Source organism: Hippocampus guttulatus, chromosome 1 (genome assembly GCF_054856545.1).
Source record: "Hippocampus guttulatus isolate MCC_2025c chromosome 1, RoL_Hgut_1.0, whole genome shotgun sequence".
In the NCBI taxonomy this organism is placed as follows: Eukaryota; Metazoa; Chordata; class Actinopteri; order Syngnathiformes; family Syngnathidae; genus Hippocampus; species Hippocampus guttulatus.
This window is the reverse complement of record NC_141261.1, coordinates 7,048,909-7,063,778: the sequence shown is the minus strand read 5'-3', so window position 1 is coordinate 7,063,778 and position 14,870 is coordinate 7,048,909. Positions and strand designations below refer to the sequence as shown.

At 42.1% G+C, this 14,870-nt stretch overlaps 1 protein-coding gene across 5 annotated transcripts; it reads right to left on the bottom strand.

Moving 5' to 3' along the window:
* Positions 1 to 1,363: 1,363 nt before the first annotated feature.
* Positions 1,364 to 14,259, bottom strand: rbbp8nl (RBBP8 N-terminal like). 5 transcript variants are annotated; one of them, XM_086106852.1, is made up of 15 exons: positions 14,174 to 14,259; positions 8,613 to 8,664; positions 8,433 to 8,522; positions 8,294 to 8,336; positions 7,519 to 7,614; positions 7,250 to 7,422; positions 6,505 to 6,580; positions 6,271 to 6,428; positions 6,125 to 6,174; positions 5,704 to 5,768; positions 4,325 to 5,057; positions 4,155 to 4,257; positions 4,012 to 4,076; positions 3,257 to 3,455; positions 1,364 to 3,178 (listed from the first exon to the last, which is right to left on the bottom strand). In XM_086106852.1, exons 3-15 carry the CDS (start codon positions 8,491 to 8,493, stop codon positions 3,123 to 3,125), a joined length of 1,878 nt encoding a protein of 625 aa, XP_085962978.1. In that variant the 5' UTR covers positions 8,494 to 8,522; positions 8,613 to 8,664; positions 14,174 to 14,259; the 3' UTR covers positions 1,364 to 3,122. The 5 variants fall into 5 exon arrangements, with proteins under 5 accessions (XP_085962978.1, XP_085962992.1, XP_085962984.1 ...); XM_086106866.1 differs by having other exon boundaries at positions 4,012 to 4,073; XM_086106858.1 differs by having other exon boundaries at positions 4,155 to 4,254.
* Between the last annotated feature and the right edge of the window lie 611 nt (positions 14,260 to 14,870).

Below are 14,870 nucleotides of genomic sequence, written 5' to 3'. Positions count from 1 at the left end.
GCACAACAGCAGCTCACCAATGGGACACAAGAGAAAACCACCAGCTCTCAAGCATAATCCTTAATCAGCAGCCAGGATTAGAAATTCCCCTGAAATTTAGGGGAGGAGGATGGGGCTAAGGGTGAAAGGGGAATGAGGACACAAATTAAATGAGATGAGAGAAATGGAGAGAAGGGGCGGGGGGAGCAATGAATGGTAAAATGTAAGAGTTTTAAAATTGTGGAAAGATAATAGAAGATGAGTCAAGGGATAAAAGAATTGCGGCTGTGCAGCTGTTTACCCCTGCTGATGACCTCCTGTTCCCTCAACCACACTAAGCCAGTTGAGTCAGTGCTGACCTGGAGGGTGTTGACTCTAAAGATGAAGGTAACCCCCCCCCCCCCCCCAAAAACGTTCAATTTAGTAGTATTATGATTAGCAATATAATATTAAGAGTGATACTCGCACAACATAAGCATGTTTGCCACAAATAAAGTCTTAGTAATTGCGGGTGTATATTTTGCTTTTTGTAACATGTAAAAATATTAACCACTTTGATGGAACATGTGATGTCAGTATATCGTGCAAGGTAGCGTCACTGTCGTGCGTGACAGCGGCTTAGGAAGCAACAAAGTATTCACTCTGCATCTGCGTTGTGTGTTTTCCTTAGTGTTATGTGCTTTTATTTTGTAACACCCATTCCAAAAGAACATAAATGAAATGCATTTTTAATACATTCTCTTGCCTTTATATTAAGTCTAAAATGTGACACTATCATTATTATTTCTACCTTTTTGAAATACGAATAATCGACGGATATTGACCAAGCATCCTTGAATGGATTCTTTTTCAACCTCTTACCATATTTTAATAGACATTCTGTCAAAAACTGTGACCAAAAATAATCCATTGACAGGTGTACATCACTTATTAAAAAATAAAATAAGGGATTGGAGACTTGGTCACATTGGTCTCAGTTCCTCTGGACATCAACTTTAAGGAACCAAAAGTCCTGATGAGGCTCAGCACAGTGATGATCACCTTTCAACAAAGTTACTCGACTGGCTGAGAAATTTGATGATCAAAGATCATCACACCACAAGATTTTGCATAATCCCCTTCTTAAAATATGAATTGGGCTCTTACTTCTGCTTAGTAATTCCCATAGCATGCATTATGTTGCCTTTTATTTTGACAAAAGTTACCCGGACACCACAATTTAGTGAATCCAAACAACATACAGTATATTGATCAGTACCAGCCAATTCTGGACCAAGTCTGAAAAGATGTTTAAAAACGTCTTTGGGAGTGAATGAATTGTGTATAGGCAGTAAATTATAGTTGTAATTGACTGCATCACAATAAACAGACGAGTAAACAACAGTAAATTTGCAATATACCTTTAATTGACTGAAATACAACAGGAAACCATTGACTACTCATCCACATCATGTTTGCTTATGCATTTGGAAAGACGATCAGCTCAGTATCACAGCATCAGGGTCGCTCACACAAAGGCTAAAAACAAAGTGCAGACAAATACAAAATTCAAATCAAAAAGTGCAAATGTTAGAGCGAACAAAAAAATAATGACTGCTTTTATGGAATTACAAATGACACGGCGAATAGACTGAGCCCGGTCGAGGTGGACGACAGCCACAGTGACATTGCAGCAGTCTATCATTAAACCAACATTGTAACTGTAGTTTTATCACACGCACCCTTCCGCATGAACAGATGCTGTCACAGCTGTAAGTGGAAACTTAGTAGTTGCAAAATATGTGCATGTTGAAAATGAAAAAGAGGAAGAGGAAGTTGTTTTACTCATTTTTTTCCCCTTTGTTGGGCCACCTAAGGCTCTGAAGGCAACATGAGGGGGACTTCGTAGTCTAAAGTGGTGACACCAATGCCAGGAAAGTGAAATAGTTCCAAACATGTTTCAAAAACAAGAAGACAGTTTGTACTGAGCCTTTGAGGGAGTCTCAAAGCATAGAGTCGATACAACAAATTTAGATTTGTTGCGACAGAGCCAAATGTGGTATCGAATTATTCTTTCTAATTACTGTAGGATATAAATGCTAAAGTCTCCAAAAGCAAGATAGTAAACTCACAGATGCCCCCGATGCTGTGCCATCATTGGGTGAGTTCGGAGATTATGTGAAAGCATTGAGAGTAACGTGTGGGTAAAAACGCACTTTACATGAAAAAGCCCATTCACCATTTAAGTGCATTTAATAGACACAGATGAGCGAAAATGACAAGTGAAAAGTGTTCCCTATAAGCCTCGTTGCAACCATTCAGGTCCCAGTGAAAGTTTCTCTGCTGTTATAGTGTTGCATAAATTACATGGCTGGTGTCATGAGTGTTTTCGGGCATTGAGAAAACAAGCCACAGTAAGTCACATGGGAACGATTTGCAAGTATCTCCAGAGAGCTTTACTCTTGAGACACTTGGGGACTGACGTGCTCTGTTGTCATGGCCAATATTGCTCATAGTCACTTAGGAGTTATTTGCATGGCTTTTGAGGACTGCTTTTAAATAGCTTTTATGGGTCTCTTTTTTTTTTTTTTGGATTTCTTGGGCAATCTGGCTGGGTAAGAGCCTACCCCAGTATCCATCCATCCATTTTCTGAACCGCTTGATCCTCACTAGGGTTGCGGGGGCTGCTGGAGCCTATCCCAGCTGCTCTTCGGGCAGTAGGCGGGGGACACCCTGAATCGGTTGCCAGCCAATCGCAGGGCACACAGAGACAAACAACCATCCACACTCACAATCACACCTCGGGACAATTTTAGAGAGTTCAATCAGCCTGCCACGCATGTTTTTGGAATGTGGGAGGAAACCGGAGTACCCGGAGAAAACCCACGCAGGCCCGGGGAGAACATGCAAACTCCACACAGGGAGGCCGGAGCTGGAATTGAACCCGGTACCTCTGCACTGTGAAGTCGACGGGCTAACCACTGGACTACCGGGCCGCCCCCTACCCCAGTATTTGCGTGCAATTTAGGAGATGGTTTTCAATGAATTCAAGTTTAACCCGAACTACTTTTAAAACTTCGGAATGTACTGTACTACTTTATGGATCCCCAATTGCGGGTACAATCTTCCTTTAACTCCTGTGATAGAGCTCCAGTCCGCTCCCATCAGCTGGAGTTCTTTTCCGGAGCTCTTACTGTGATCTTGACCTTCTTTGCTTTTGCTATGACAGTGAGGAAAGAGAATTTCAAAAAATCCGTGTGGGCAAGAAGCTAACTTTAGACTTGAGACTGATGCTCACCGTCAGTGTCTGAGTCTTGGTCCATTTCTGTGTCCACGAATAATTTCTTCCTCTTGTAGGCATAGTTGGTTGCCTGTTCTGACACGTTTTCCTCCTCCTCCTCCTCCCCTGCTGCTTCTTCCTCCACTTCCTCCTCATCCTCCTCCCTTTCCTCCACCTGCTCCTCTGAGTTTTTTGGCTCGACGGCTGGCGGAGATGACTGCGATGAGACAGATATCATAATTTTCTTATTGAAATACTGTACTTGTAAAATCTGTTTCCTGTTGCCAAACACGTTCACGGTGAAAACAACGTTAACAAAAAACAAAGTGTTTTTGTTGTTGTTATTGGTGTTTGTGCATTCATGTATAGAACACGGATAACATAAGGCAAGAGACAGACACACATAGACAAGCAACAACATTGCTCACAGCATTTGGTCAAATGGCTCATCCACTTTTCTTCGGCACAGCGATGGGAGAAAGCTCATCATTTTGGAATTTAGTCACAACTCTGCGCAAGTTTATGCTCACCGACAACCACATTTTTGACATGCCAAAAAATAAAAATAAAAATCAAGGAATGGCTGGTAATAGTTAATCGATGCTTGTCTCCCCCAAGTACCCACCACACACGGCGATTAATAAGGAATCAACCACAATACAACTGTGGGTCGGAAAACTTGAATTAGGGTTAATTTTCCTCATGTGTAGCTGGTGCCCGTCAATTTATATTTTCATACGAAAAGATACCTGCAGGTCTCAGCATCACCTTACCTTGCCATTTGTTGATAAACCGTCTTGCATTTGAATAGCGGAACTCATACTCTCCAGCACGACTACTGTTCCAGAAACAAGACATGACTGCGTTAAAGATCAATGCATGGCTCCCAACTCAATTATTTATGAACCTTGTTTACCTGGACGTAATGATATAGTGAGGGCAGGGACCTTCTTTCCATTGCTTTGCTCTGTCTTTTCATCGGCCTCTTTTTTCTGCTCCGCATTCTCTTTTACCACCTGCTGGCATAAGACATTGTACGACAGACCAGACAATCTCTTGTCATCATTCACTGATTAGTCTAAGTACCTTCTGTTTGTGTTGCGTAACGTCTTGTTGTTGCGTGACCAGAGGTAAGGATGGTGCCAAGGATCGAGAAGAGGGAGGCGATGCAGTTTGACCAGGTGTGGGAAGACTCTGCATCAATTCCTTGTCAGTTCTCTTGTTTACACACTCTCCCTCTTGTGAGAATAAAGAAGGTTCATGTTTCGTTGTTTGGCTAGGTTTCGACTTTCCTCTGTCGGACAGATCGAGAGGACCATTGCAGAGATCTCTAAGCCCATCCCCAGAAACCCTTTCGGTGGTGGATGGTTGCGTGTCCCTCTTCTCCTGAGACTTACCCAGAATCCCTGTATGCTCTGATAAATTATTCAACCTAAATACCACGATTGGTTCTTTAATGGGGCCTTGGAAGCTGCTGTTTTTGTGCCACTGAGTCCCATAAACCTGATCTTGAATGCTGGAAAGGCTTGTGTGCTGGCCACTTGGGACCAAGTTTGGAAATCGAGGAAGATTTGATTTAGGATAAGGGTGCCTCGCCAGGTTTGTGCCTGAATTTGCCAGTGAAGCCCAGGCAGAAGATTCGGGTAGAGCCCAAGGAAAGGGAACAGGGCTGCTTTTGATTGGTTGAGGGCGACAGGGGACGGGGGCTTTGATTGTATGTCGGGTTGGATTCACATCAGCATTGAGTGAGGTCGTCCTCAAAAGAAGAGCTTGAGAGGGAACTGGGGGTGCCTGGTCCGGGGCTCCCACAACGTGAGATCTATGGGAGAAAGTGAGGAATGAGAGGAATAAACCAAAAAAAAAAATGGTTGAACCGGGTGCAAGTTATTTGAGTGACTTTGTCAATAAAATAATCGATTTTGTCCTACATTAATTAATATGCAGTTAATTAAGCAGTGCTATACTGCCCACCAGCATGAAATTATTTTTGTTTGGAGTGTTCAATTAGCCTGCCATGCATGTTTTTGGAATGTGGGAGGAAACCGGTGTACCCAGAGAAAACCCACATAGGCACGGGGAGAACATGCAAACTCCACACAGGAAGGCCGGAGCTGGAATCGAACCCGGCACCTCTGCACTAACCACTTGTCTACCGGGCCACCCCAGAATGGACTTTTAATACAGAAAACATTGCTCCCTTATAACTTTCTTGCACTCTGTCTGCCCAGTGATCCAAGTGATCAAGGCAGACTGCAGCCCCACTCTTGAGTCTCGGATCTCTCAAAAGTTTTTTTAGAGGGAATTTCTCCATTAATTCATCGCCGAGTGCTTGTGGGGTTCAATTAGTCCATTAATGTGTGAGGGGAGTTTGTTCTAGACCTGCTCCATATGTAGCTTCCTTGAGACAACTTCTTTTGCGAATCGGCAGGATATACTGGAAGTCAATTTTAACTGAAGTGAATTACCTCCTGTCGCCATGTGTCACACTGCTTTCTGTCTTCCAGGGCGGTGAAGTGAAAGTTGAGAGAGCCTTCAGCCAAGCCAAAAATAAACAATTACTTCATGTTCATGTCAAGAAGACTTTATTTATTTATTTATTTATTTATGATTCATCAAATATGTTGCCTGCTAACTTTCTGTATATCACGTTAAAAGCAGAATGCTGTGGCTGTCTTATACTTCAGAGTTTGACCCAAATAGCTCCGCTTGTCCAATACACAACAAGGCGATAATAAACTAAAAGAAGAGGAAAATAAGGTAGGCAAAAGTGGGAAACCAAGCTATGAGAAGAAATGTATTTATATCCTTATCACCAGTTTTATAAATGTAAATAATTCACAGTGCATGGAACTAACTGTATGTAGAAGGGGTCAAAATTAAACTTACAAAGTGGCTCTTGCTTATTGCTTGGAGCTGTCTGAACTCTGACGGAGGCTCTGTTCGGTCAAATAGAAACCGCCAATAATTTAGAACATGGGGAAAAAAAATTGAGAAACGCTTCCCCTGACTGCTGGGTCATTTTTCAACCTCACCATCAGCCATTTGGTTTGTGTCCGTTTTCACTGCAACATTGCCATCTACTGGCTGGTCGGAGGTAGCCCTGCCAGTCGCCATGGTGATGAGAGACACAGGTCCAGATAAAGGTGAAAGGTCAGGGGAGGTGTTTGGTTTTGCCTCCAAAGGTGTGTGGCTGTAAGATGCAAAGTCATCGTTGAATCTGTTGCACACATCTTAAACAAGCTCTCTTGTTGTCACTGTATACTTACCTTAATGCTTCTCTGAGATGATCAATCTCATCTCGTAGTCTCCTGTTTTCCTTTTTTAGGGCATTAGTCTCTCCAGCTATGACACAGTGACAGAGGGAATCCATGAGCAAAAAAAAAATAAAATACAGCGGAGTGCTAGATAGTTTTTATTTTTCCAGTTGCATCCCCCCCCACCCCAATAGTTTGGTTTGGTACTATAACTTCAGGTGTGACTTGTATCGACAGTATTAACATTAGAGCTCGGATTTGAACATGAAATTCCCTGTTTTCTAATCGTATTGACGGTAGCAAACGAGTTCCAGGTCGATTCAAAACTTCTGCTTCTAACTATGGAAATGTTTTTTTCTTTATAGTTTAAAATGGCTTACCCTAACTAGAATCCCACGACATGTTGTGGCCAAAGGTAGATTCCAGTTCAGTTATTGTGTCTTTTGGTGCAGTATAATAGTGAGCTACCTGGGGAACCGGTCCCACATTCTTTGCCATGACTAATTCTTGTTTTTCTTCCCTATTTTTCTTCTTACATTTTTCCCCCCACTTCTTTTTAGTGAATGGCAAATGCATTTGGTGCATTACCACCGCCATCTTTATTTTTACTATTTACAGCACAGTTTGTGCTGGTATTACCATCTTGCAATGATTGGCGCTTATTTCCCACGCAAAAGCTTGAGCCCCTGTATTAAAGGACTCGATATACGACCATGCTTGAGACACATTTCTGGTTATCATTAATGAGAAAGACTACCTAGCAGTGTGATGTGTTGGATGGTCTGCATCTGAGAGACTTCAAACTCCTGCTGCCTTCTCTTGGCCACCTCCTGAGTGACTGTGCATCTGTCACACAGGCCTGCCCTCAGTCTGCGAGTTGCATCGCACGAGCAAAGAATAACAAATGAGGAGGAATTAAAAGAATGGAAGCTAAAGGAAAAAAACAGATGTTGCATATGTATTGCTGCTTGTCCACTCAATTTCAAACCTTTATTCAAATGTGAATAAAACATGTATTTTGTATACCTGTTCTCAAGTGTCTTGATATTTTCAGTGAGTATTCGCTGCTGCTCCTTCATCTGTTGATTCTTTGTGAACAGCTCCTCCATTCGCTTTGTATCACTGAAAACACACACACACACACACACACACACACACACACACACACACACACACACACACACACACACACACACACACACGCACACACACACACACACACACACACGCACACACACACACACACACACACTCACACACACACACACACACACACACACGCACACGAAGTCATATCGTAGCTTTTTTCAACTGATTTGGGCGATATCAAAAAGCATATCTGCATCCTGACAGGGTTGTCCTTGTACATTGTACGTTGCACCCCACCTCCTTGTTGTTACTTTATCAAAGCATCATTTATTTCAATCTTCTCGACTGTTTTCCTTTCCATCCCAAGTAAAAAAACGGCGACTCTTCAGGCTCGTCCGTTCTGTCCCCCTCTGGTGGACATTATCGTTTTCTGTCTCTTCAAACGGCTTACTGTAACTTGTAACTGTTGTGTGAAATTTGTTGCTCTCTACTCATGACAAAAAAAATTTTAGGGGCGGGGGGGGGGGGTTCTCGGACTGGACCTGTTTGAACAAGAACTACCTTGAGAGTTGAACACAACAAGAAGTAACAGGTGGAGTGCACAGCTCAGTTGAAACGGCTCGACTCATCGATTGCTCATCTTGAATTGCCATCAATGTGGGAACAAGATTTTGTCTACAGACAAAACCGTGAAATTGAAGCCTTCACTCACCAACCCTTCTTGTTGGACAATTCTTGCACCTTCATCTGCCACCCTGAAAGTTAAACACAACACACTCAATTTTTAGGTCATCTCAAACAATTATGCCTTTTTTTTTTAAACTCATAAAACATCATTTATTTCCTCGTACCCTCAAGTTCTCGCTCATGGACCTCCCTGAGTTTAAGAAGCAGCTCATTGAAACTCTCCATCGCTCTCACGTTCGCTGTAGCGTGTCAGTCTGGAGGCAGAATGATTATTTTTCAAGGCTTTTACAGGTGAACAGCATATATACTGTATATATATATATATATGAGATTTTCACACTTACCTATAGTGTCATGTGGTTATCTGCTGAGGCATCACTATTTCTGACGACAATACTGTAACAAAAGAAAAAAATCTATTAAGGCAATATAGTAATCAGTACTCACACAACTACAAGAGCAAAATCACTTAGCTCCAATAATTTTGCTGTAAATATGTATTTTCATATATATACTATTTATACCTTGGGAATTTCTTTGCAAAGATGATAGTATATGTGAATAAATCACATTTTTTATTGATGTAACTATATTAATCAAAAATGACTTGGTAAATTGTCAGTGTCTCCATATACTGTAGGTTGTCACATGTTCTAAGAGTTAAGTAGTGTTTTGCATGGTAACCTTATTTGTGAACTTGTGTGAACATTCGGAAAATAACATGAGATTTCAAATATTATGCTCAGAGTTTCCCCCCATATTCACAGCAAATCTGAGCTCCATCCAACAGGGTTGTGTTTGCCCTTGGAGGTTCTCACTGCATCCAACGGGTTGAGTTTGCCCTTCGAGGTTCTCACTGCAGTCAGCTAATTTAGTGCTTTATCTATCAGGCAATGAGGCAAACATAGTTAAAGAAATAAAAAAAAGCCACTCTAACTCTAGCATGTGCTTTAATGCTAACTAACAAAACGTTACGCCCCAGGACCTTGTCATGCACCTTCGTACATGCGCTGCACCACATTTTGGTTGTCAAATTTGGTTGTCATATTGACGATGATGACAGCTGGCTGGACCGGTCTAGCTAGGCCTGGGAAAGCAAATGTGAACTTTGTGTATCAAGTACACAAACGTTTTTTTTTTCTCCCAAATGCGTATGTGTCAGCAGAACTATGTGTGCGGGTGGTAATTTACAGAATGTCTTCATGCAGGAATGAGTAAAATTACCAAACTGGCACACCAAAGACAGAGGGTAACATGGAGGAGCGAATATGACTTTTGATATCATTTCTGGTGTTTTACAATTAGCTTGTGGACTGCATGCAGTGTTCTTACTCACGTCACACAATGGAGCACTATATGGGTGAGGTGCTAGTTAATTTCCAAAACTGCCATGATGGCCTTGAACAAGACAACAAGGACCAAAGTGATCAGAGGTGGCATGGAGCTGCTTTCTTGGCTCTCCATTATATTGCTTACGCATGATCCTGATTGTATACGTACAGAGTCAAACTTAATCTAACAAGACCAAGACCTCTGCCAAGGCCTGACTGTTTAGAAATATGGTTACAATAAGTGTATTAAAATGCAAGGAAATTTTCACAAGTGGGACCTTATTTAGCTGTTTGTTTAAATTTAAGTGAGCAAGACTATGTAAATATAACTTAACCTTGTTCCATGAAGTTTTGTTTCTGGGTGGTGTAGACTGTGAATCTATTTGCATCATGAGTTTTTTTTTTAATCATATAGTTTATTTTGTAGTATAATACGGTCCTGAGGTCAGGTCAGCAGACTTGGGTCAATTAGTCGAGCCCAGAGTTGAAAGCAAACATGGTGCATCAGCATTTAGATGCTATGTTGCACAAAAACGGAATAAGCTGCTGACAAAACTGAAGTTAATTCCAAGTGTCAATTGTTTTAAATTGAGATTAAAAATGATGCTTTTCCTCCCATACCTACGATTTTGGTCTTTTAGAGCAGTTCTATAATCATTTCAAAATCATGCTCCTGCAGTAATTTTAGTGAACTACTTTTTACTTCTCTACTTTGCTTTTAAATGTCTTAAATTCTTCTGTTTTAATTGTCTCTATATTTAGTGTTGAATTTCCTGTTTAAACATTGTACAGTATTTAAATGTTGATTTGTAACTGTGAAGCACATTGAGTTATCTTGTGTATGATATGCGCAACACAAATGAAGACGCTTTGTCTTCTGAATTTATGTTATTAATGTACACTGGCCTTTTTTTTACTTTTTGTTAACAGTCTGGCAAAGATAGTGCCAAGAAGCACGCAAATAAACAGGTATGTTAGGTAGACAAAAACTAAGCATTCATATCATTATTTCGCATTGGTGAGTGGAAACTATCCTGCATCCACACCTATGAATAAATTTGTTTCATGATTCTGTTTTTTGTGCAGGTTACATTTGGTTTTGTCATAGTTTTGTTTCCTCGTGTTCTTTTGTCTTCCTTGTTTGGTTTTGTGTCCCCCTGTTCTTCTCATCCAGGTCCCTTGCGTTAGCTAATCAGCTCCCTCAACCCTTTGGATCTTGACGAGGTGTTTGTTGTCTCGTCTGTTTGCTTGTATTTAGTTCCCAGGTTTCAGAGCACGTCCTGCGGCTGCCGTCAGTCCCTGCTTTGGCGGTGCACGTCCTGCGGCCCCTGCTCGTCCCAGTTCCGGCGCCGCACGTCATGTGGCCGCCACCCATCCCAGTTTTGGCGCCGCATGTCCTGCAGCCACCGCCCATCCCTGATCTGGTGCCACACATCCTGCAGCCACCACTGGGTGACTTTGGGATGTCTGGGGTCCATCCCTTGAGGGAGGGGTACTGTCATGACTCTGTTTTTGTTTACGTTACATTTGCTTTTGGTTCCTCATGGGCTTTTGTCTTCCTCGTTTTGGTTTTGTTTCCATCTGTTGTCACCCGAGTCCCTTGTGGGAACCAATAATCTCCCTCAACCCTTTGTCTTGTCCTGGTGTTGTCTCGTCAGTTTGCTTGTATTTAGTTCCCAGGTATCTGTCAGCCTGTGTCGGATTGTTGTGTTACTGTTATGTTGTTTTGTCGTAGTGGTATGTTGGATCAGGTCTGAATAAAAAGTACAAACCACTACGGATTTGTACCACCTACTGGATACATGCGACTTTAGAAACAAAGTGTCGTGAAACTTGCATTGAATGACCTGCTCTTCACACTCAAAATCATTTAGCAGCTCTAATAACAGCACAACTATGCAGAAAGTAGGAATTTCATATTTTCTTCCATTTCCGGGTTTGTGCTCTGCGTACTACTTTCGTCATTTCCGTCCAATTCGATCGTCACACACATCAATGTGTACTCTTGCAAAAAGTACAGTATGACTCGAGGGGTTCGACTTTTGTGCTAACAACATTAACACAACAATGCCATGCAGTCGATCGGCCACAGTGGGAGGCTGCTTCCCTTTTCCTTGCAAACGCTGGTAGGTTAAGTGTAAATTTCTAGATTGGTTTATGTCACTAGAATTTTTTAGTGGGCTTTGATAATCGTTAGCAATGGAGATGTACACGGACACTTTAGATAGGCAGGCGAGTGTGTGGTATATTGTCTTTGATATGCGATTAGGATCCTTATTGAAACTTCCAACTGTCATGATTCGGTTTGGGACCAACAGGTGGCACTGTAGGGCTCCCCCCCCCCCCCCCCCCCGCCCCTGCAGCTGCACACCTGTTGGTCGTTAGGTAATTAGTGGCTTTAAACGGACTCCCAGCCTGAGGACTCATTGTTGTTGGTGCTCTTTGCTACTGTCATGTTTGTTTGGTGCTCTTTGCTGCTGTCATGTTTGTTTGTCATGTTTCAGTCATGTTTTGGTCATTGTTATGTTTTATCTTCAGTCGTGTGTTTTGTTTGATACTTTGGACTTGGTTTGTTTTGGATTTAGTTTTCTCTATATTTTAATACAATTCTTCAAGTACACCCTGCTCCTCCCTCCTGCCTGCTTTTTGGGGTCCACCACCACCTCGCAACATGACACCAACAGCAAGACTGGCTTGCTGACTTGCAAGTACTGCCCAGCGTGACTTATTTCGATCTCAATTATTATATATATGTGCATGGATACAAGTCCATGCAGAATAGTCTTGCGGTGGTAGTCACCCAGATCGGAATTACAGCGCTACGAAGTAGGCAAATGAAATTCACATGTTCTCATCAAATGTACGTTCAAGATTATTTGTTTTGGACGGGCGCTTGACAACCTATTGTACAAGAGGCAAAACGTTCTTAAAGGTGTTTATTTGTCACTGCAAACTGGCTGTTGTTCAATGCAAAACTGGCATTTAAAACAATTTATTAAACAACGAACATCTGCTAGCTAAATGCTATCATAAATTAAAAGGCAGACATGTCCATCAAAATTAGCGCCGATATTTCTGCAAATTATAAACCTTCAAACAACACGCAGGTAGCAGTCAGGTGTGTTGTATACTTATCTTCTTGTGTGATAACTATTCACAAAGAAAAGGGGAACAACCGCACGTCTGAGGTTTATTTGAAGCTCTCTCCAGAATCCTGCAAACCAATGGCAATATATGTGGCTTGCAAATATAGCAACAACTGAGCTTCCGGTAAAAAGTAGGCCTGCCTCTTTGTCAGTCGCTTTACTTTTGGTTGGGCGTAGTATACCTGGTTTGTGATGATTTTCTGAAGTCGAAAGAAACCTTTTCCTCCCTTTCCCCCCCAACTATTACAGCCAACAATGACACATGTACAAGGCATGATGAATTGTTAATGGGCCTCGCCTTTCAAAATGTCCGCCGCCAATGCATTGTGAGAGATGCAGTAAAGGCTGAACCCCTCAAAAGAAACCACAATAAAAGAAAATAATTATGTTTGCTTTTGGTCTGGACCAAAGGACTTTTCTGGTGTGGGGAGAAAAAAAGCCAATACAACAACAGAGCTGTCGTTTGATATGACGTAGGACAAACGTGTCAAACTCATGCCTGGGGGCCAGATCATTTTATGTGGCCCGCAAAATCACATCATGTTAACTTCAGTTGAACCAAATGACTGGAATCAAATTATCAAGTGTAATAAGTAGCGTTGAGATTTCACGTTTTAAATGACCCTTTTTACCATAATTATCCAAAATTTGTATGGTTTAGAGGGACAGCTGTGTCAAGAAAAAAAAAGGATTCTTTGGAACAGCTAATTATTGTGTGTGTGTATACATGTATATACATTATATGTATATACATGTATATGACATAGAACATTTAACGTTTTTTTAAAATCAGGACAAAGACCCGCTGGGACTGACTTTGGTAATTCTGAAGACAAGGCATGCCGTAATTGCAAACCTTTAATATTAGTTTCCATTTAGATCAGTGAGCTTCACACTCCCTCTTCAACAAGTCGGGATATGTCTTGCTCATCTCTGTGGTGCAAGAGAAGACCTGCCTGTCTTTCTGATGATCCAGCACAAACACACAAACAGACATGCACATGACGCTGAAGCAACATAATGACCAGCGCATGCCTGCATGAGGTATAAATTGTAGATAATATTTCAAAGGTAAACAAAAGTACACATCCCAACTTGACCGTGGCTTTTAAAAGTTTCGATATTCTAACCTCATTCACCCTTGATGCATGGTGGGGTGGGGGTGGGGGGATGAAAGCCCTAGTACCGTACAACGAAATGTGACTTCCCCTCTTCTGAAATCATTGACCACCCATTATTGATAACATTCGAAAAATGCCCAAGCCAGAACTGACTCTATTGAACCTGCACACACATGCAAATGAGCATGCATGCTGATGTCGATTGAGGTTATGGATAATTCCTGCCTTCACACCTCCACAACAGATATTGCCACCTGTGCTACACACCTGCCGGCAAAGGGCAACACCTCAGCACCCAACAACTCACCTCACACGGTGGGGCGATGCCCTCGGCTCCCCTTCTTTTTTCCCTTTACGCTCCAGAGATGGACGGAGTAATATGGACACACAGAGAAAAAAAACGGCGAGTGAGATTGTCTGACACCCTCCCATCCTTCATCTCCCCACCCCAGGAAACCGGTCCGAGCGGTTGTTCCCTTGAGGAACACAAACACTGAGGCCTGGGCAAGTTCTCCCTTGATATTCCAGTTCTGCTGAAATCTCACATAACTGGCCAAACTGGTCCCATAAAGCCCTGAGGTGATAGAGGGACGGGACCAATTGGGTAACTGGTGCAGGTCATTGCACATCCCTGTTGTATGCTCGACGGTAGATTGACATACTGTAAAAAAGGTATATTTAGCACACTATTCTCAAATATAACAAAATAATATCTTTCCACGATATCACAAATTGGAAAAGACAACATTATAAGGCAATTTCCGGATTCTGTAAAGTAAATTTCCGATGACTAACTTGACTGATCTCACTTCGCATCACGGTGCCTCACTCCATAGCATCCTTTCATGAATGGCAACCTTAAGTCTTGTAAACAAAAAACAGGACCTGGGCCGCTGTCCTGCCTGTTTTCCAGCTCTCCCAGGAGCAACACACCTGATTCACATCATCAGGATTGTTCTAAAGCTGCTCCAGAGCTGGTTGATGAGCTGATCATTTGAATCAGG